We start from the raw sequence: 23,121 nt of genomic DNA on the forward strand, positions 1-23,121 counted from the left end.
ATGCCTGCATGATTTCAGACAAATTAAAGGCTTGGCTCAGTAATTACTGGGTGGGTACATAGAGAAACATACATCCATGTGTACAGACCCTGAATACAGTAGTGTAAATTAAGGCAGAAAGCTTACAGCCAGTTGCTTTTCTGAGGTTTAGTTTTGGTTTACCGTATGGGATTAGAAGAAGAGGGACGTTTTCCAGGATCAGAAGGAAAGACTTTTCAGGAACAAATTTATGGGACTAGCAACTCTTTGTTGAACCCCACTAGAAGAACAAAGCTTAGATACAGATCCTTCTTTTTTCTTTTTTTTTTTTAGTTCTCCTTGTAGAGATTTGGAAAGCCAACATACAAAGACCAGTGCCTTGCCTGTAATGGCAAAAATAATATCATCCTTAACCATTTTAGTGGCAGGGGAATTGGCAGAGGACTGGGTTGAGACACAGCTGCAATAGCAAAACTGGGTAAGAATTTTATGACTTTGCTAATTTTCTATCTGTTCTGGGAGTAATAAACGTGCCCTTGTAGATATTCATGATTGCCCTCAAAATGAAAAAAAAAATCTTTTAAATGGTACAGAAAAGCCTTTCATTCTTGAGGCATGTAATTCATGGATGATTTTCAAAATGTCATGTTTGAATTGGGAAAGTAACATTTCTTGAATTAACCAGCCAAATGCTTCAAGAATATGACTCAAAGGATATAAAACTTTCAAGCCTGACTTTTAAAAAAGAAAAAAGAATTTTTTTCTATGCAGCTAAGTTTATTTTCATAAAGGTCATGGTTAAATAGTAGGTTTATTTGCCACGGAAGGGAGCAGTCTAAATGAAGTACGTCTTTAATGCCTTAGTGAAAGGGAATGAGAGCAGATCTTAACAAGCACCACTTTAAGATTTTACACCACTAGATGCGCAGTTTCGCTTTGTCTAACCATACCCTCCTTTATACCTCTCTACATTCAGCTTGTTTTGTTTTTTGTTTTTTTCACCTTGGAGAGCTCAGCAAACGGAGAAAGGCAAAGAAAAAAGCCAGGGTCTCCCAAGGCAAAATCCTTTTTGGGGCCTCTAAAGTAACTCACTGGCCCTGTTGTCAACATAACTAAAGTGAGGTCTTTACACAGGGGAAGACTGGAGAGATTTACATCACTGATGCACCTGTCCCCAAGGAGCCTTCAAATCCCCTCTCAGGGATGACTGGTCCTGCCCAGTCAAGACCAGGAAGAGATTTCTAAAAGTCTCACACCTCAGAGCCACATGATCAGGATTCCTCCAGTCAAAAGCAAGCAAGGGGTTCTGTGCTGATTGCTATGGAGGCCAGAACTTTCTGTCAAGAATATTTTAGGGTCCTTACCTGGGAACTCTACTGAGTGGAGGCTGAGGCCACCTTCTCCATGTCTCAGGAAATACCCCGCCACTGAGCCATTCTTGAGCACTCCCTCCTGCTATTACAGGCAAGAAAAAAAAAGGGGAAAGCAGGAATCCAGTTCTAGGAAGATGAAGGCTGGATCACATCACTCACCAGCAGCAAATGTAGAAAACTGAAGCTTGAGGTAAAAGTGCAGGCTCTTCTCCGAGATTTCTACACTGCACCGTTCCAATCACCTTCCTCACTGCTCCTTTCCAGCCTTTCTACCACCCAGTTGGCCATCTTGTAGCCAATTGCCATTCTTTGGGACAATCTTTTTTAAAAATACTCTTCAAACATTTTATTGACATAAAACATTCAGAAAAATGCACGTGTCGTAAGTGTGCGGAACAATGAATTTTCAAGAAGTGAACACGCCCATGTAACCAACACCCATGACCAAGGTCAAGAAATAGAACATAAGGTTCACAAGAGAGCTCTCTGGGGTGATAGAAATGTTCCATATCTTTTTTGGTTTTTTTTTTTTTTGGTGAAGAAGATTGACCCTGAGCTAACATCTGTTGCCAATCTTCCTCTATTTTTTGTATGTAGGACACCACCACAGCATGGCTTGATTAGCGGTGTGTAGGTCCATGCCTGGGATCCAAACCTGTGAACCCTGGGCCGCTGATGCAGAGCACGCGAACTTAACCACTATACCACTGGGCCAGTGCCAGAAATGTTCTATATCTTGATTATCGTTGTGGCTACAGAACTGTATGCATTTCTAAAAACTCATTGAATTGTGCACTTAAAAAAACTGAATTTCAGAGACCCACCCGGTTCTCTGCTCCACTTCAGCGGCCTGGGGTTTGGGGGTTCGGATCTCGGGTGCGGACCTATGCACCGCTTATCAAGCCATGCGATGGCAGACATCCCAGATGATATAAAAATGGAGGAAGATGGGCACAGATGTTAGCTCAGGGCCAATCTTCCCGAGCGGAAAAGAGAGAGATTGGCAACAGGTATTAGCTCAGGGCTAACCTTCCTCACAAAAAAAATTGAATTTCATCGTATATAAATTTTACCTCGATGCAAAATAAAGAAATAAACATTACCAGCACTCCTGGGCTTCCTTCCAATCAGTACACACTTCCTACTAAAAGTAATCAATAGCACGACTTCTACACTAGGCTAGTTTTGCTGGATTTTGAACTTCAAGTAAATGGAATTATACAGCCTATGCTCCCTGAGGTCTGGCATCTTTTGCTCAATATCATATTGTGAGATTCTCCCATATTGCTGCTTGCAGGTGTGGATCATTCATTCTCGTCACTGTCTAGAATTGCACATTTCTATTTAACCGTTCTACCATGGGTAGGCATTTGGGTGGCTGCCAGTTTAGAACTTTTACAAATAGTGCTGCTATGAACAGTCCAGGGTGTGTGTTTTGGTGCTTATATACACAATAGTTCCTTTGGAAATTAGCAGGTCACAGGGCATGCACAGCGTTAGTAGATATAGCCCAAGAGTTTTCCAAAGTGATTATATTGGTTAACTCTATCCAGGAGTGTTTGAAGTTTCCAGTTCTTTGACCAATCTTGGTTGTACCCCCTCACTAAGTCTTCCCTGGCTGTTCTGTTCTTGGATCTCTTTCTTCTTTATGTTTAAGTCAGCACGTGTGTACTGTGCACCAACCGTGTGCCTGTCACCATTCACCATGCTAGGTACTGGAGACACAAAAAGGAACCGACACGAACCCTGTCATAAATGAATGGCTCAGTAGGGGTGACTAACTCAGATGACTATAATACAGTGTGATAGGTGCAGTGGGACCAGATGAGGGCGTGATTAATTATGGTGGTTGTAATTTAAAAGCTAACGTTGCCACATTTTATTTAGGAAAACAAGTTTGATAATACCAAGTGTTGGCAAGACAGTGAGAAAACAGAAACTCTTTATCACCACTACTTGTAAATTGGAGAACAATTTGACTATACCTAATAAAGTTGAAGCTGTCATGTAGCAGAATTCACCAATTTCACTCCTGAGGTTCTTTTTTGTATTATCAAAAATTGGAAATAAATTAAATTGTCCACCAACAGAGGAATGGACAGATAAACTATGTTATATTCATACTATCTAGCTGTTAAAATAAATGATCCAGAGCCATGCATATTGTCACAAATGTGTCATGAAAATACAATGTGTAAAAAAGCAAATTGCAAATGGATATGTAAAGTATTATACAATTTCAGTAATTTAAAAACTCTCAAAACAATACTGTATTATGTCTGGACACTGATATAGGTAATAAAAGTACTAAATTATGCATGGGAAGGCTAACCACCAACTTCAAGATAATAGTTACCTCTGGGGATGGCTGACAGTGAGTGGGTGGAGAAGGAGAGAAACTTTAGAGGTACTATTTTATTTCTTTTTTTAAAAAAAGAAGCCTAAAAAAATATATATGGCAAAATGCTAATACTGGTTAAATCTGAGTATTGGATAACATACAATTGTTACATTATTTTCTGTATGTGTGATATATTTTAAACTAAGTACTAAAAATAAACAAAACTGAGAAGGAAAAATAAATGATGTCATGAGGTTAGAAGGCATCCTACAAGGTGGTGATTCTAACGCCCCTTGGCACATTATGAGTCCACACACAGAGGAGGACGTGGCCAGCCCCGGTTGGTTAACAATAGTTAATATGGACCTTGGGCCCTCAGTCTTCAGCTGCTCCCAGGTGCTGAAGCTACTCCTCCCAGCTGCGTTGGTTCCTCCAGGAGAAGCACCCACTGCCTCTCACTGACTTCTCCCTTTCTCTCGCACGTGCACAGTCTGGGATAAACAGAGTGCTGGACTGGGAACCTGGGAATCAGCATCGACTGGAGGGAGACCTGGAGCCAGGCCCACAGCCTTGCTACGTCATAGTTCCCACTCACCACCCCCTGCAGTCCTGCCCCCAACGCTGCAGAGGAAGCAGGAGCCACAAAAACACCAGGTCTGGGCCACTCGCTGCTATCTCAGGCTGAAACGCCTGCTTACTAAGCATCTCCTTTGTGCTGGACACTGGACTGGGGAATCGTCTCACTTAATCATCTTTTAAAAACGTCATAGGTGAGGACCCCAAGGCTGAGGGAATGGAAAGACTTGCCCACGACCACACGAATGCATCCATATTTAAACCTGGGTATGTCTGGCTCCATATCCATATTTCTTTCACCGTTTGTGCTTGCAACGTGGAGATGGTATCTCTGCTTACTTCTGTCCCCTCTGCCCCACCTTGCCTCCACCAAACCAGCATCTGGGTGGGTGTGAGGGAGTGAGATTTGATTCTCATCTGAGCACCTTCCAATTCAGGTGGGCCCTCTGAAACTGAAGCCGGGTACCTGAGGGGCACTGTAGATATTAAACCAATTTGCTGTTTTCCTGTTTAACTTGAGGGGTGACTCTGGGGTCTTGAGGAGTTGTGAGCTTGTTTTGTTTTCCAGAGGACTTGTGAGCTTGTTTTGCAGAAGAAAGAGAATGCCTTCGGGGAGGTTGCAGTCACTGAGGGCTGGCTGACCCTCTGCAGCCATGGAAGCCCAGAAGTCAGACGGCCCAAGGGCATGTCGGGAGTGACCCCTTTGTTTCTCTGAAGCCCCTCCTGCCAAGCCCCTCAGCTCTGTAAACCCCCCTGCTTTCCGTTCTTGGGGAGGGGGATGGGAGCAAACCCAGGCTCCCACCTCCTCGTTTTGGCCAATTCAAATAAATCTTTCTCCATCTCCAAGTGCCGATGTCTCAGTGTTTGGCTTGCTGGGCGTGGGGCACACGAACTTGAGATTGAGAGGTTCGGTATCAAAACCACATGGGATTTACCCTGACCCCCATGGTCTTTATTGCGGCCCAGCCCACTGCGGAAGCTGACCACTCAGCATTCAAGTCTGCCATCAGATTTCTCCCACAGATTTCTGCTCCTCTGAAAAGTCCAATTTCAGGAAACCAATCAGGGGAAGAACAACTAGACTATGAGCAACTTTTGGCTTCCGCTGGATGAACCAGATGTGAGCCTGGCGTGCCAGGTGTTTCTGCTTCTAGTCAGAAACTAGAAGTCATGGAAGACAGAGCTCAGGTGCACCAGGGGCCTGTCGGAGTCTCCCAGAGGCCAAGGGTTGAGGAAGCAGCCTCACTTAATCCTAACAGGGAACAGTCACTAGGAGAGTGGGAGAAGAGAGCTATCCCTAGACAAGGCACAGACTAGAGAAAAGAAAGAACTAAAGGGAAAAAAGAAAAGCAAAATGGCAGCTTGAAAAAAAAATCCCACTTTCTACCTCATTTACTTGTCAAAAAAAAAAAAGACAGTTGTTTTCTAGAGTTCTCAGGTTGCTATGATGCCTCAAGACAGGAAGGGGTTAAGTTTTGGCTACAGGAAAAAGATTACTGCAAGTTAAGCGCCCCCCCCCACCACACACACACACACACATACACACACACACACACACACACAGGACATGAGAGAGGCCCAGGAGGGGCATGGCGTCCTGTCATCCACGGGACTACGGCCCCAGCAGGGCCGCTGGCAGGTGGTGTGGCTGGAGTCTGGGTCAAGGCAGGGGGCTCTCTGACCAGCGCGGGTCCCACAGGGACTGTCCAGGGCTCCTCTGGTGAGCAGGGAGGCAGCCAGCAGCACTGGCACCACACGGAGGGAAGAACACACTGGCAGTTCTGAAAACCCCACCTAAGGACTGGGGGCTAGAGAACCAGCCCAGCCTGCTTTGAGGAGATGACCCGGGTTCCTGAAGTTAGCGCGTGGAGCTGCAGAGATAGGGGCCCTGGGCTCCCGTTCCTGTGGGAAGTAACCAATAACTGGGACCACTGGCCCCACTGACCACGCCCTGCAGTGAGAGCCCCTACTCCCACCCCCAGCACCGCTGAGGGGCTCATGGGCCCTAGAAAAGCACAGGATGTTGTCTTTTTTCCAGGAACTAAGACGAATCCATGGAGAGGATGGTACAGTATGCCTCAAACAAAAATACTTTCCAAATTCCCAAGAGAGTTCAGACTTCATTGGCAGAGTTCTGTGTGGTATCTGAGCTTTGCGTTTGAGGAGGTATTTTAACCCTAAAAGCATTGGTGTCATCCTGTGATTGCAAACCCAAGGGCAGAACTTAGAGACAGATGGTACCCATTGGGGCTCAAGGCTGAGAACAGGAGACCTTAACTCTGGTTAATTTAAAGGCAGAGGAAGAATATTGGACAGATATGAAGTAGCTTCAGAAAGATTCAAATGAGTAAAACCACATCACATATTATTTAAGAGAGATGCTTTATCAATTAGGATTAGGTTTAGCTACATTAGGTTAGAGAAAAACAAGGTAACCATGGCTTAAATAAGATAAAAGTGCATTTCTCTCATGTGAAAAATAAGTCTAGAGGTAAATAGTCCCAGATAGGTATGGGATCCAGCTTCCTTCAATCTCATTGCTGCACAGTTCTCTTCAAGCAGTTTCCACTCTGTGGTCTAAGATGACTGCCCAAGCTCCAGCCATCACATTCATATTCCAGTCAGCAAAAAAGAGGAAGGAGTGTAAAGGAACTTCCCAAAAGTTGCCAACACCATTTCTCTTTGCATAGAGGAAAGGAATATCATCTTTATCCGGGGAAGCCATGAGTCCCAGCTAACAAATAAGGATTTGATGACAAATAAAGAAGATACTGGAGAGAAAATGAGTAGTTTCTTCCACAGAGGCCTAAACCATGCGAATCCTGACTGTGATAATTGTCAAAGTGTGTGGTCAGACTAGGCAGAGCCCGGCTACAGCACGCTGCCTCAAGCATGGCTTGTCCTCTCTAGGTAAGTGACCACTGCTGCTTGGACCCAAGGAGAGAAATGCTCTATTCCAGGAAGTTCCAGAACCCTGGCCTCACAGCATCTAAAACCCTCAGTAGCATTGCCGTGTAAACGCAATCCTTGGTCTCTTGGATCTGTTGCTTTGAAGCCTCAGGTTAAACATGGGGACCTGGTGTGTTTAAGTCACCATTCAATCCCCAGCACCCGGCTAGGGCCTGGCACACACAGCTGGCTCTCAGAGAAATGTTCGTGAAACTGATGAATAAACTGCTACATTCAGCTGCTTCCCATATAAATATGTGACTATTTTTCACGTGTATGTAAATATTTTAAAATATTATTGAATTCATAAATTCATAACTTTTCTTTCCATGTGTATTTTCATAGTGAATTTCTAAGTGTGTGTGTGTCGGGGGTGGGGAGCGGGGCGCGGGGTTGGCAGGCAGCAGAGTCACATTCTTGGGCTAGACTGCCTAGGTTTGAATCCTTAATCTGCCACATGCTAGCTGTGTGACCTGGAGCAAGACACTTCATGTCTCTGTGCCTTAGTTTTCTCATCTGTAAAGTGTGGTTAGCAAATTGTTGTGTTGCTCATAGGGTTGTCATGAAGATTTAATAAGTTAACATTTCTATTATGTAAATGGTTTGTGCGCGTATCACTTAGAACAGTGATCAGCACAGGGGATTAAATAAAATAAAATATTAAAAGTGCAAGTCCCCTTTTGCAAAGTCTTATTTTTTAATGTCATGCAGAGATTCTCCTGAAGAAAGCTGGAAAGCCGTGGTCTGGCCTAGATGATTTTCAACCGGCAGCTCTTTAGGTTCAAGCGTTTCTTACAATTGCCCCACTCCCAAGAGCAAGTCAGTTCATCAGTGTCAAAGACAGTTGGTGGTGCAGCTCCTGGGTGTGGGATCTGGGTTAAAGAGTTACAGGTTGCTCTAAGAGAAGAGAGCCCCCCCCATATATCTCACAGCCTGTTGTCTTGGCTGATGAATCCAGCGCAGGGACTGACTGTATTTCTCTCTCCAAACCCGCCACCTGCCAACTCGCTTGCTTCGTAGCATCCCAGCCGCTGACCATGTTGCAAACAGAGACCAATCCCCTTTGATGCCTAGGACCAGACGAGGTCCATATGAGGCTCTCAGAACAAGATTTCCCTTTGTTTCTAAACAACTTAAGAATTAAAGGGGGAAGAAGTGCCTTATTTTCTCAGGCTCCTTTTCCTGCTCAAACAGAAAGAAAAACCCAAGACCCAGAGAAGGACTCAATGAGACAGAGAGACAGACTTTGAGAAGGAGACAGGAGTGCAGGACAAGGAACGGCTGCAAAGCTTAGATTACTTCCTAAAGGATGGGGGAGGTGGATACGTGATCTTTATCTAATCAGACAGTCTACCCAGGAAGTCCCTAAGATCAAAGCAAGGGGCTTTTTCTTTAGCCCTGTGTCAACTTAAAAACAGTCCTGGCAAAGCCACAGATCTGGACAAGCTCACACCTCTCCCCACCCCCACTGCCCCGACCTGTCTCTCAGCATCTGAACCCTCTTAACATTCCATTTGGAATGAAACCCTGGGATGAAAAGAGTCCCCAGGATTATTGCAGGAAGAGACAACGTTTGATAAAGCAAGGCAGAAAACGCTTGGCGAACCCACAGTCCTCCCTGGCTTCCCAGAGCAACTAGTGTGCGCTCTGGGGAAAGGCACCGTCATTTTCATTTCTCTGTGTACATTCTCCACCACCACCATTCCCCTAGGATCAAAGGAGTACACACTCACTTGTCACTAGCATTTTCCCCAACCTGCCCGGCATTGTGTAAGGGCCACTCTGAGGAAAAGCAGGCAGTAAGGAGGAGCAATTGGACCATGATGTGGAATAGAGGCCAAGGGAGCAGAGCTACAGTCCCCAAATCTTCCTTGGTCAAGAGGATGAAATGGTGGGCAGAGTCGGGTGGGGTGTGTTTGTGTGAAGAGGAGACACACAAAGCCTGAGCCCTTGCAGAAAAGACAGGTGCTGAGGAGACTGGGGCCTGGTTCAAAGGGAGGGAGGTCACTTCTCAGAAATACATTGGCTCAAAGGGAACAGGACAGGGCACTTGGAATCACACTACAAAGGTAGAAAGAGGTTGTCTTCCTGGATGAAAAAACTATATAACCAGGGTCCCCCCTCCAATATGTTACCATAGAGAAAGCTTAGCACCGTTTCTTTCCCCATGCAGCTGGCATCCTTGCATCCTTTTCTTCCAAAAACACAGATGGCTCCCTCAATACCATACTATTCATAAGAAGCTAAGACTTCTTGGTCATTTACTTCATTAGGCGTTTAAAATATATATTATCTGGGGCTGGCCCGGCGGCATAATGGTTAGGTTTGCGTGCTCTGCTTCAGTGGCCCAGGGTTCCAGGGTTCAGATCCCAGGTGTGGACCTACACACCACTCGTCAAGCCATGTTGGGGTGGCATCCCACATACAAAATAGAGGACTACTGGGCCGGCCCCGTGGCTTAGCAGTTAAGTGCACACGCTCTGCTACTGGTGGCCCGGGTTCGGATCCTGGGCTCGCACTGACGCACCGCTTGTCCGGCCATGCTGAGGCCACGTCCCACATACAGCAACTAGAAGGATGAGCAACTATGACATACAACTATCTACTGGGGCTTTGGGGAAAAAAAAAGGAGGAGGATTGGCAATAGATGTTAGCTCAGAGCCGGTCTTCCTCAGCAAAATAAGAGGAGGATTAGCATGGATGTTAGCTCAGGGCTGATCTTCCTCACACACACACACAAAAAAATAGAGGACTATTGGCATAGATGTTAGCTCAGGGACAATCTTCCTCGAGCAAAAGGAGGAAGGTCGGCCCTGAGCTTGCCAATCTTCCTCATCAAAAAAAAAAAAATATATATATATATATATATGTATATATATATATAAAATCTTATTTAATCTTTATAAGTACCTTATAACTCCCATTTGATGATCATCAATTTGCATCTGACTTTTCTTATGCATGCCGTGGACTGCTCCTGGAGTTGATTATTAAAAGAAATTTTTAAGAGGAGAGTATTTAACATTCACCTTGAAAGAAGACCTTGTTCATCAACTCCGGCATGGTGAAATGGAGGCATCCTTATGGCAGAATGGACAAACCTTTTTCTATCCTCTCCTCCAAACAAAATATATTTTTTAAAGCCAAATCGATGAGAAATGCATTATCTCTTAAGAGTCTTTCTGGGTTTCTATGTAGTCAGTTTGTCACTTTTAGGATGTGTTTTTCTCTAAAAATGTGTCTTCTTTCTAAAAAAGACAACAACTTGCACTAAGAAAGAATTATAATTATAAGCCAAGAAATACTTGAAGTAATTTGCCTGATGTTCTGTAGGAAACATTGCAACTTTCAGGTACCAACTCTGGGATCTGCCTGAGAAATCAACTTTAATAACACTCATTAATGCTTGTGTGGCCCTTTATAAAGGATGTCCCCATTCTCTTTCATGGCCCAACTCACAGGTAGGGAAACAGAAGGTGAGAGCAATTAAGTGACTCGCTTAAAACTACACAGGACATTGTAGGGATCAACTGCCTCCTTATCCATAAGCACACTAAATGTGAGGTGTATTTTTAAAACACAGCTTCTAGCTTCAGGGCTTATGAAGCCTTAAAATGATGAGCAGGACCCAAAGGTATGGTAAGAGGGTCTTGTCTACATTTTTAGCAAGAGCATAGGATTTAAACTTACATCCTTTCTGCTACTTCGTTGTTAGTGTATAGAAACACAAGTGATTTTTGTATGTTGATTTTGTATCCTGCAACTTTGCCATATTAATTTATTATTTCTAAAAGTTTTTTGGTGGATTATTTAGAGAAATTAAGAATACAATCCCATTTACAATCGCAATGAAAAGAATAAAATACCGAGGAATAAACTTAACCAGAGGTGAAAGATCTGTACACTAAAAACTACAAAACATTGTTGAAAGAAATTGAAGAAGATACAAAGAAATGGAAAGATATTCCATGCTCTTGGATTGGAAGAATTAAGATAGGTAAAATGTCCATACTACCTAAAGCAATCTATAGATTCAATGCAATCCTTATCAAAGTCCCAACAACATTTTTCACAGAAATAGAACTAAGTATCCTAAAATTTATATGGAACAACAAAAGGCCCAAAATAGCCAAAGAAATCCTGAGAAAAAAGAACGAAACTGGAGGTATCACACTCCCTGATTTCAAAATATACTACAAAGCTATAGTAACCAAAACAGCATGGTACTGGCACAACAACAGACAGACAGATCAATGGAACAGAATCGAGAGCCCAAAAATAAACCCACATATCTATGGACAGCTAATTTTTGACCAGGGAGCCGAGAACATACAATGGAGAAAGGAAAGTCTCTTCAATAAATGGTGTTGGGAAAACTGGACGGCAATATGCAAAAGAATGAAAGTAGACCCTTATCTTACACCATACACAAAAATTAACTCAAAATGGATTAAAGAGGTGAATGTAAGACCTGAAACCATGAAACTTCTAGAAGAAAACAAAGCAGTACACTCTTCAACGTAGGTCTTAGCAACATATTCTCAAGTACCATGTCTGACCAGGCAAGGGAAACAATAGAAAAAATAAACAAATGGGACTACATCAAACTAAAAAACTTCTGCACAGCAAAGGAAATCATCGACAAAATGAAAAGACAACCCAACAACTGGGAAAAGATATTTGCAAACCATATATCTGATAAGAGGTTAATATCCAAAATATATAAAGAACTCATATATCTCAACAACAAAAAAACTAACAACCCAATTAAAAAACGGGCAGAAGATCTGAACAGATATTTCTTCAAAGAAGATATACAGATGGCCAACAGGCACATAACAAGATGTTCAACACCATTAACTATCAGGGAAATGCAAATAAAAACTACAATGAGATATCACCTCACAACCGTTAGAATGGCTATAATTAGCAAGACAGGAAACAAGTGTTAGAGAGGATGTAGAGAGAAGAGAATTCTCATACACTGCTGGTGGGAGTGCAAACTGCTGCAGCCACTATGGAAAACAGTATGGAGATTCCTCAAAAAATTAAGAATAGAGGGGCCAGCCTGGTGGCATAGCAGTTAAGTTCACGTGCTCCCCTTCAGCAGCCCAGGGTTTGCCGGTCGGACCCTGGGCGTGGACCTGCTCACCGCTCATCAAGCCATGCTGAGGTGGCATCCCACACAGAGCAACTAGAAGCATGTACAACTATGACATGCAACTATCTACTGGGGCTTTGGGGAAAAAAAGGAGGAAGATTGGCAACAGAGGTTAGCTCAGGGCAAATATTCCCCAAAAAAAAAAAATCACTCTCTCTCTAAAAAAAAAAATTAAGAATAGAACTACCATAGGATCCAGCTATTCCACTGCTGGGTATTTATCCAAAGAACATGAAAACACAAATGCATAAAGATACATGCACCCCTATGTTCATTGCAGCATTACTCACAGTAGCCAAGACTTGGAAGCAACCTAGGTGCCCATCAAGGGACAAATGGATAAAGAAGATGTGGTATATATACACAATGGAATACTACTCAGCCATAAGAAACGACGAAATCCAGGCATTTGTGACAACATGGATGGACCTTGAGGGTATTATGCCAAGCGAAATAAGTCAGAGGGACAAAGTAAAATACCGTATGATCTCACTCATAAGTAGAAGATAAAAAACGACAACAAACAATCACATAGAAACACAGATTGGATTGGTGGTTACCAGAGGGGATAGGGGGAGGGAGAAGGGCGAAAGGGATGATTAGGCACGTGTGTGGTGATGGATTGTAATTTGTCTTTGAGTGGTGAACATGATGTAACCTATGCAGAAATCGAAATATAATGATGTACACCTGAAATTTACATAGTGTTATAAACCAATGTTATTGCAATAAAATAAATTAAAATAAATAAATAAATAAATAAACTTACATCCTTACGTCTCTCTGAAGACCAGTGGGTTTTAATCATGATTGGATGAGAGCCTTTTGAAAGAAACTAAACTAAGTTTCAATTGGCTTTAATTTTGCCCTGATCGCAATCATCTATTTCATATATTCAGGTAGACTACTTGCACTGCCACAGGTAGAAAGGGCTGGATGATGGAGGTCAAAGAGATGTCTACAAGACATCTTCACATTTTCTTCAATTTCCCAGACACTGATCTCTTCTCAGGGCTGGTGCCAAGTCAGGTGGCAGAAACAGCTTCCCGCCCCTCAGCAGAACACACTTACTAAATATACATATGAGATGACAGGTAAGTTTAAAGCTGAAGCACCCTTAGAAATAACCTAGTTTAAGTTTCTTATTTTCCAGATGAGAAAACTAAAGCACGTAGGGGCAAAGAGACCTGTTCATGCAGCTGAAGAAAAACACAAGGACTCCTAGCTCTGATGACCACATTTTAACACCATTTGGTCAGAAAATACTTTATTTCTCATATTCTCCTTCTTCTTGGTGGTCAGCTATTTCTTTCTTGCCTCTCCAAAGAAACAAATCATGTTTCTCTTTGTTTTCTACAAGTACTCCAGCCAGGGAGCTTCTGGATGCAAGGAACAGAGAGACAGGCCACCTACGTGACCACCAGGGGGTGCCCACAGGACAGCCCGACAAATGGGGGGTGACCCTGGAGAGTTTCCCTTCTCATGGGAAACACATGTGATACCACAACTGAGACTATTATCTTTTGTTCTTAGCAAGGGGTTAGAGGTCTCAAGTCCCTTCTGAAAAGCGAGGTTGCACATCTGTCCTGGGAAAGAAAATCCCCAACACGCGCAACCCTCGTGCTTAAGATGTATTTGTCTAGAGCTCTTGCTTGCTTGCTCTTCTGGTAACTGTCTCCATAAATAAAATCGGGAGAAACCTGTCGCTTTGACGCCCAAACAAGGCAGAAGAGAGTTGTGATTAGATGTCATGAGAGGGCTCACAATTTCTGCTACAAGAAAGGTAATAAGGGGGTTATAATATAATTCACTCCTCCCTAAGCTGTTTCCTGGAATAGTCGTTTGAAATTGTCCTCAGAGACTTGACCATGGACGAAACCCCACTGCTGCTTCAGAAGACAAAACTCCTTTCAGGAGAAAGCCAGATCCAAAAGGATCAGCTCTGCAATGAATCCCACTTACATCAAACACCAAAATGTGGGTAATATGCATTCATTCACAATTCCCATTTGATAAACTGGGTTCATCAATTTGGGCGTGATTTTTCTTATACACGCCATGAATTACCATAGAGCTGATTATTAAAAGAAATTTTAAAAGAAGAGTATTTAACACTTAAGCAAAGAAAACTTTGTTCTTCAACCCCAGCAGTTTGAAACGGAGCCTTCTTTATGGATTAAAAAAACAGTTTCATCAACCCTCAAAAAACTCTCTCTTACTCCTTGCTGTAGTCACATCCTCCACCCCGACCCTACTGACCCCTGGGAACCGCTGATCGCTATTGTTTTGTCTTTTTGAAATGTCATGTAAATAGAAACATACAGTATGCTACTTTTTGCAACTGGCTTCTTTCACTGGGCATAATACCTTTGAGATTCATCCAAGTTGTTGTGTGCACATTGGTGGTTCATTCTTTTTTATTGCTGAGTAGTACTCCATTGTACGACTATACCACAGTTTTTTTATCCATCACTCATTAAAGAACATTTAAGTTGTTCCTAGTTTTGAGCAATTATGAAAATAGCTGCTATACACCATTACATACAGGTTTTTGTGAGCACATAAGATTTCATTTCTCTAGGGTAAATATCTTGGAGTGGGACAGCTGGGTCATATGGTAAATATATGTTGGACTTTTTAAGAAACTACCAAATGATTTTCCAGAGTGGCTAGACTACACCATTTTGCATTCCCACCAGCAATGTATGAGCATTCCAGTTGCTACACATCCTCACCAACTCTTGGTATTGTCAGTATTTTTTATTTTAGCCATTTTAATAGGTGTATAGTAATACCTCATTATGTTCTTAGTTTGAATTTTCTTAATAGTTTATGATGTTGAACTTCTTTTCATGTGTTTTATTTGTCTTCCATATATGCTCTTTACTGGAATATCTGTTCAAGTCTTTTGCCCATTTTTTAAATTGAGTTGTTTGTTTTGTTACTGTTGAGTTTTGAAAGTCCTTGATATACTCTGAATACAGGTTGTTTATCAGATATGTGATTTTGAAATATTTTATCTCAGAATGTAGTTTTTTTTTTCATTTTCTTAAGAGCATCTTTTGCAAAGCAAAAGTTATTAATTTTGATGAATTTCAATTTATCAACATTTTTCTTTTATCTATTGTGCTTTTGGTGTCACATCTAAGATGTCTTTGTCAAACCTCAGGTCAGAAAGATTTTCTCTTTTGTTTTCTTTAAAAAATTTTATATAGTTTTACATTTTGTATTTAGACCCGTGATTCATTTTGAGTTAATTTTTTTATAAAGTGTGAGGTTCAGGTCAAGGTTTACTTTTTTGCATAGAATGTGTAATTATTCCAACACCATTTGTTGAAAAAACTATCCTTTCTCCTTTTAATTATCTTTCCACCTTTGTCAAAAATCAGTTGATTTTACATGTGTGGGTCTTTTTCTGGATGCTCTATTCTGTTTTATTGATCTATAAGTCTATCCCTTCCCCAATACCTCATTATCTTGATTACTATAGCTTTAAGGTAAGTCTTTAAATCAAGTTGAGGTCACCAACTTTAATCTTTTTCAAAACTGTTTTGGCTACTCTAATTCCTTTAATTTTCCATGTTAATTTTAGAATCAGCTTGTCCTTATCTACAAAAAATCCTGATGGCATTTTGATTGAAATTTCATTAAATCTATAGGTCAATTTGGGCAGAATTGACATTTTACTATGTTTAATCTTACGATCTTCCAACATGGTATGTCTCCCCATTTATTTAGGACATTTTTGATTTCTTTCATAACATTTTGAAATCTTTGGCAAGTAGATTCTGCACATGGTTTTTAGATTTATAAATTAGGTATTTCAGTTTGGGGAGCTATTGTTGATAATCGCTATGGGGTGAATCGTGTCCCCTCAGCACTCATATGTTGAAGCCCTAACCCCTAGTACCTCAAAATGTGACTGTATGTGGAGATATGGTCTTTAAAGAGGTAATTAAGTTAAAATGAGGTTATTAGTGTGGGCCCTAATCCACTATGACTGGTATCCTTATAGGAAGAGGAGATTAGGACACAGACACACACACAGAAAGAAGACCATGACACAGGGAGATCACCATCTCCAAGCCAGCTGAAAGGCCTCAGAAGAAACCAACTCTGCCAAAACCTTGATCTCAGACTTCTAGTCGCCATAATTGTGAGAAAATAAATTTCTGTTGTTGAAGCCACCCAATCTGTGTACTTTGTTTTGGCAGACCTGGCAAACTAATACAATAACCACACTTTTTTTTTTTTATTTCGGTTTCAGTAGGTCATTGCTACTATATAGAAAAACAATTGATCTGTGTTTATCTTATATCCTGTAATCTTGTTACACTATTAGTCCTATGAGCTTTTCCTTAAAGGGTCCTTGGGATTTCCTACGTAGACAATTATGTCATCTGCAAACAGGGACAGTTTTATTTTTTTCTTTCCAATCTGAGTGCCTCTTATTTCTTGTTCTTGCTATTGCAATGGCTGAGACTTCCAGTACTATATAGAATACAAATAATAAGAGTAGACATCCTTGCCTTGTTCCCAATCTTAGAGGGAAAACACTCAGTCTTTATTAAATATGATGTTAGCTGTAAGATTTTTATAAAATATTCTCAAGTTGGAGATGTTCATTTTACTCGTTTGTTCAGAATTTTTTATCACGAATGGATGTTAAATTTTGTGAAATGCTTTTTCTGTATCTATTGATGTGATCATGTGGTTTTTCTTCTTTCAGCTCTTAATATACTGGGTTACATCAACTAACTTTTGAATATTGAATCAGCCTTGCATTTGCTAGATAAGCCCCAGTTGGTCTTATACATTGTTAAATTTGATTTTCTAATATTTTGTTAGGGGTTTTTGCGTCTATGTTCATGAGAGATATTGGTCTGTAGTTTTCATTTCTTGTAGTCTTTGATTTTTGGATCAGGATAATAATGGCCTCATAAAATAGGGTTGGAAGTGTTGCCTCTTCTTTTATTTTCTGGAGGAGATTATATAAAATTAGTGTTACGTCTTCTTAAAATAATCAGCAGAATCTGCCAGTGAAAAGATCCAAGCCTGGAATTTTCTTTAGTGGAAACTTTTAAACTATGGATTCAATTTATTTACTAGTTATAGGACTATTCAGATATCTATTTTATCTTGGGTGAGTTTGATAGTTTATGGTTTTTGAGAAACTGCTTCATTGCATATACATTGTAGAATATATGTGCACTGAGTTGTTCATAGTGCTCCCTTATTATCTTTTTAATATTTGTACGGTCTGTATTAATATCCCCGCTTTTATTTCTGACATTGGTAATTTTTGTCTTCTTTCTTTTTTTCCCTTTATCGGTCTTGCTAGAGTTTATAAATTTTATTAATCTTTTCAAAGAATCAGCTTTTGGTTTGATAAATTTTCTCTATTGTTTTTCTGTTTTCAATTTCATTAATTTCTGCTCATATCTATATGACTTTCTTTCTTCTGCTTGCTTTGAGTTTGTTTTGCTCTCTGTCATCTCTAGTTTCTTAAGCTTGAAGCTTATATTGAGTTGAGACCTTTCTTATTTCATAGTCTAAGCATTTAATGCATTTAATGCTTTAAATTTCCCTCTAAGAACTGCTTCATTTGCATCCCACAATTTGATACATTGTATTTTCATTTTTGTTCAGTTTAAAATGTCCTGTAATTCTCTATGTTTATTCCCTCTGTTTCCTCATTCTTCTGTTTCCTCTATCCTCCTATCCTCTGTTTCCACTTTCCTGCCTTCTTCTGGGTTATTTAACATTTTTAGTATTCTAAGACATTTTACCCATGTCTCAGGTAGACATTCCCAACAAACCAGTGGTGCTGTCCCCCTGATTTAAGACACAGCCCAAAATAACAAGAACATTCAGGAGTTTCATGCTTTAAGAAAAGCCATCATGCCAACATTTTGAAGTATATGTATATCCCAATAGAACCAAGGGTCATTATTTACAACATCAAAAGATCTACTTAGAGCCAGCCCTGATGGCCTAGTGGTTAAAGTTTGGCATGCTCCACTTTGGTGGCCTGGGTTTTGTTCCCAAGCATGGAACCACACCACTCGTCGGTCAGTAGCCATGCTGTGGCAGCGGCTCACATAAAAGAACTAGAAGGACTTACAACTAGAATATACAACTATGTACTGGGGCTTTGGGGAGGGGAAAAAAAAGAAGATATGGGGGAAAAAAGATTTCTTTAATGATTCCGTAGTGGAGTATCCAGTCTCCCTCTTCTGATAAAATTGCCTCTGCTTTCTTTTGGAGAATCACCTCTGTGCCACTCATACTCCATGTGATTTGAGTTATATGAACTTATAACACTTTTTTTTTATTTTTGCTTAAGTCAGTTTGAGGTGAGGGTTTTTTTGTCACTTGCAACAGAAAAGTCCTGATGACTAATACAAATTCCTGTAAACAGGAAACTCCATATTGCTTTTCAGTATTTTTTTACTTTATCCTTTCTTTATTTGTTATATTCCATGACACTGGTCTGTGAATTCCACAAGGACAAGAGCTGTGACTGTCTTGTTCACTGTGCAATATTCTATGACCAATATATATTTGTGGAATGAATGGTCACTGGTCTTCAACTGGGGTTAGTTTGTGTCAGGGTGCAAATGGGCTGGGTGACTTCCTGAATGTAATGAGGCTGGAACAGGTTTCATGACCATGAGTGGGCTGATCCTCAGGTAATTCTCAATGTGACTTTTCCCTTGGGCCATGGCCATCATTGGGCACTCATTGACTGTGTCCCAGCAGATCACAAAAAGTTTTATCCCATCCTGGACAATTTCTGACAATATTCTTTGTAGTTGTTGAAATAGAGGTTACTTACTTCAAAAATGTGCTAGCCTGTGATTTTGTCGGTCACAAACTCCTTACTTGCATGCAGGGCCAATTACGTAATTTGTGGAGCCCAGTGCAAAATGAAAATGCAAGGCCCTTGTTCAAAAAGCAGGAAAAAAGTGCCGTTAAAGATGCTAAAATACAAAGCTTTCCTCTCTTTTCCATGGTTTCCCTCTTGACTTGTCATGGTGTTTTTTATTTACTGTTTAATGTCATTCTAAGAAAATTAAATTAAATTTTTAAGTTATTAGCATAAATTTTACCATTCACCTTTATATTATGCAATTTTAAGTACAAATAGAAGAGCATTTAACTGTGTGAGGAATCACCAAAATGACGTAATTTGTATTTCATAGTTCGTACATGCATATGTATTTCGTTTTTATCAGAACTGTGAAAATACTGCAAAAACTAACTCAAATGTTGTAATTTTACTTCTTCATAGACTTACATTCTACCAATAGTCTCTATTTTGGGCTTGCTAATGAGTTAGGAAGGACTGAAAGGAAAAGGAGCTATACATTATCCTATCTTTCTCCTTCCTTCTGTGTCATTCTCAGCATACACAATTAGCTAATATAGGATATGATAAGGTTTCTTGGTCATTCATGTTTCTTACAATGCCATTTTCTTCTTGCTGTACTGGAGGCAAGTTCTGGTTTGAATGGAAAGTGTGGCCTCCCAGGGCTGTCAGCGCTACAGCTTGCTTTGTATGTTGTAGACATACATGCTTTGAGTCTTGCTGGTCTCCCATGCATCAAGAGTCCACCAGAGTTCTGTGTTCATGGGCCATCGCAAACACTGTCTGCCAATGGAAAGCAGACCCACATATTGTACATATCTCATCTGCTCACATGCGTGCCCCATGGCCCCATCAGACTTCACTTACACAACACAAGTTAAAAGATAAAATCATTAAGAGTGTCAGGATAGCAACAGCAGAGCATTCAACCAAGCAAAAGGCCCTTCTGAGCACAACCCACACAACCGCCCAAGTCACATACCCACGAAGTTGGCCTGGCACGTACTTGTAGAGATCACCAATAAGGTGATTCTGCATTTTTTATTTGTTTTATTGTTCTACCCACACTTGACTTCCTGGGAAATCCTGAGAATGCAGTGTGGCATTTTGAGATCATTAACCACTTGTCAGGGGAGGGGAGAAAAATTTAAAGCAAATGTGTTAGGAGTCACACCTAATCAAAGATCAATCCAAAGCGAAGATAAAAGCACCTTGGAAATTACACCATGAGTGAAGAGCAAGATAGGGTTGATCCCAAATATTCTGGGAACAGGTCAGTTATGTCAAGAAACACATAGTTGCTCTCCAAAACATACTGAAATAAAAATATTCATATTTTTTTCCCACCTGCCACAACGCTTTACCCCTGCCTCCTTTTAAAAAGACATAGTTGACATTTCATATGTAAGCTATAATGTTCAAACTTAAACAGCTTGGTGGGATAAAAGGATTGTTGTCCATGTGAAAAATAGTGCCTCATTGTTCTATCAACAAGCAATAAATTTTATGATAAATTAAAAGTAATATGCCCTTTATATATTATAAAAATTTATTTCATTTCATTTTTATTTTTTAAGGGTATTATCTTGAGGCAAAAAGCCAATCTCAAAATGTCACATACTCTATGATTCCATTTATAGAACATTATTTTTCTTCTTTTTTCTTTCTTTTTAAATTGTTTTTGAAATCTTTTTAAAATGCATCACACATTTACCTTCTTCTTTTTTTTTTTTGATGAGGAAGATTAGCCCCGAGCTAACATCCATTGCCAACCTTCTTCTTTTTGCTGAGAAAGATTGGCCCTGGGCTAACATCCGTGCCCATCTTCCTCTACTTTATTTGTGGGATGCCTGCCACAGCCTGGCTTGATAAGCGGTGCATAGGTCTGCCCCCAGGATCGAAACCTGCGAACCCCGGGCTGCTGGAGGGGAGCACGTGAACTTAACCACTTCACCACCAGGCTGGCCCTGCCTTCTGTACAGATTCCTATTCCATCTTTCCTGAAGGACTAAGGATTATCATGTCAAACATCAGTTATCATGCTTTCAATTGGATTCAACAAACATTTATTCAGGAGCATTTACAGGCAAGGCATTATGCCAAGAGTAATGGCTGTCTTAGTCAGTTTGGGCTGCTATAACAAATATACCATAGTCTGGGTGACTTACAAACATCAGAAATTTATTTCTCACAGTTCTGGAGGCTGGAAGTCTGAGATCAGGGTGCCAGCATGGTTGGGTTCTTGATGAGGGCCCTCTTCCTGATTTGCAGACTGCCAATTTCTTGTATCTTCACATGGTGGAAAGAGGGCTAGCTAGCTCTCTGGCCTCTTCTTATGAGGGCACTAATCCCATTCATGAGGGTTCCACTCTCGTGACCTAATTACCTGCCAAAGGCCCCACCTCCAAATATCATTACATTGGGATTAGAGTTTCAACAAATGAGTTTTAGGGGAACACATTTGGTTCATTACAATGGCCCCTGCTATCTGGTGTTTATGATCTGATTGGAGAGGTAAGGCAGACATGTAAGTTCAAAATTCCTCACAAAACATGACAAGTGCTATTATATAAATCTAAAGGAGTACCATGGGGACACAGAAGAGAAGGGAGAGAGAGAACATCATGGGAATTCAAATGGGTCTTGAAGGACGGCTTGTGATGGCAAGAAAGGGTGTGCCATGCTAAGAAATTCACAGTTCTGAAACGGGAATTCATAGGTGTGAAATAGAGCAGGGTGTTTCACTGGAACCACAGACCATATGTTTGGCAACAGATGGCCCAGTGAGAGAACATTAAACTTATATCTACAGACACTGGGGAGCCGTAGAAGGTTTTGTGATAGGAGGCTGGCATCAGTATTACACTGTAACGCAGCAAGGCATTTTGAAATGTGTTGGACTGTTTGTACCAATATAAACTGTTGCAATATTATGTGTTCTTTGAACTTGTTATTATAAGTTCTCTTTCACCTTTTGGTCTGCCAGCTATTCTTCTTGATACTATTAGGATATCTGACTCTAGCCACATTGGATCTAACTTTCCACTAAAATTCTGCCTCTAATCTACCAAAAACTAGAAAACTAAATAACCGAGATTATTGGAATTGTATTTAAATAAGTATACATAGGCTATGAGAAATAGACTGAAATTTACTATTTCTCTAGATTGTTTACTGTTTCACTTAGTAAACAGCAAGGATTCACCTAAGAGTAAAGTGCAGGGGTTTAGACGCCAATAAAGATTAAGATTTCTAAAGGAAACTTCTAGTTAAAAATAGTGGAATTGACCATGACTATCTCTTCTTCCTACCCAAATCTCATTAAAATGAAAGCCAAGGAATTTTAAAAAACAAATTAATCAACAAGGTCAAAGAGAATTGAGAGACAATTTGCCATACATGCTTTCAACAAATTTTTGGAAGGAGAGAAATGGATGAAGGAATGGTAATTACTTTGGCAGAATGAAGAAAGGGGAAAGCCAATTGCTTGCAGACTCAGGAGGCCAGAGCTGCTTCACCCTGAAGAAATGCTGAGTTGTTCAGTGTTTATAAGCAATGAAAATTCCAGAAGGAAGGTGAGAGTAAGCCCATTGTGAAAAAGGGCATTTGCTGGAAGTCTGCCCATAGCGTGTTTGAGCCGATCAAGTCTCCTCTTCCATTGTGTGCATCAATGCAACAACCCTTTCCTTGCTTCTTGGCAGAACGTTGAAGGTTTATGCTTCAGAGTAAATGGACTCAGGGAGCAGGCCTAGAGAAATGCAGAGATGAAACGTCGGTGAAATAAAAGTCTACATTTCATACTGTGGACTCCCCAATCTCCCTTCCCCACTCTGCTTCCAGAGCGCCTCTTACCCATGCACGTGCAGACACA

The 23,121-nt window shown here is 40.8% G+C and overlaps 1 protein-coding gene across 1 annotated transcript in view; it reads right to left on the bottom strand.

Annotated features, from left to right (window-relative positions):
* Positions 1 to 21,283: 21,283 nt before the first annotated feature.
* Positions 21,284 to 23,121, bottom strand: part of TASP1 (taspase 1) — a 255,473-nt gene continuing 253,635 nt past the window's right edge. The window contains exon 14 of the mRNA XM_058563234.1: positions 21,284 to 22,998. Within this exon, the coding sequence (XP_058419217.1) occupies positions 22,918 to 22,998 (81 nt within the window). The 3' untranslated portion in view covers positions 21,284 to 22,917. The remainder of the gene's footprint in view (positions 22,999 to 23,121) is intronic.

The sequence above is a fragment of the Diceros bicornis genome, chromosome 19, assembly GCF_020826845.1.
Source record: "Diceros bicornis minor isolate mBicDic1 chromosome 19, mDicBic1.mat.cur, whole genome shotgun sequence".
In the NCBI taxonomy this organism is placed as follows: Eukaryota; Metazoa; Chordata; class Mammalia; order Perissodactyla; family Rhinocerotidae; genus Diceros; species Diceros bicornis.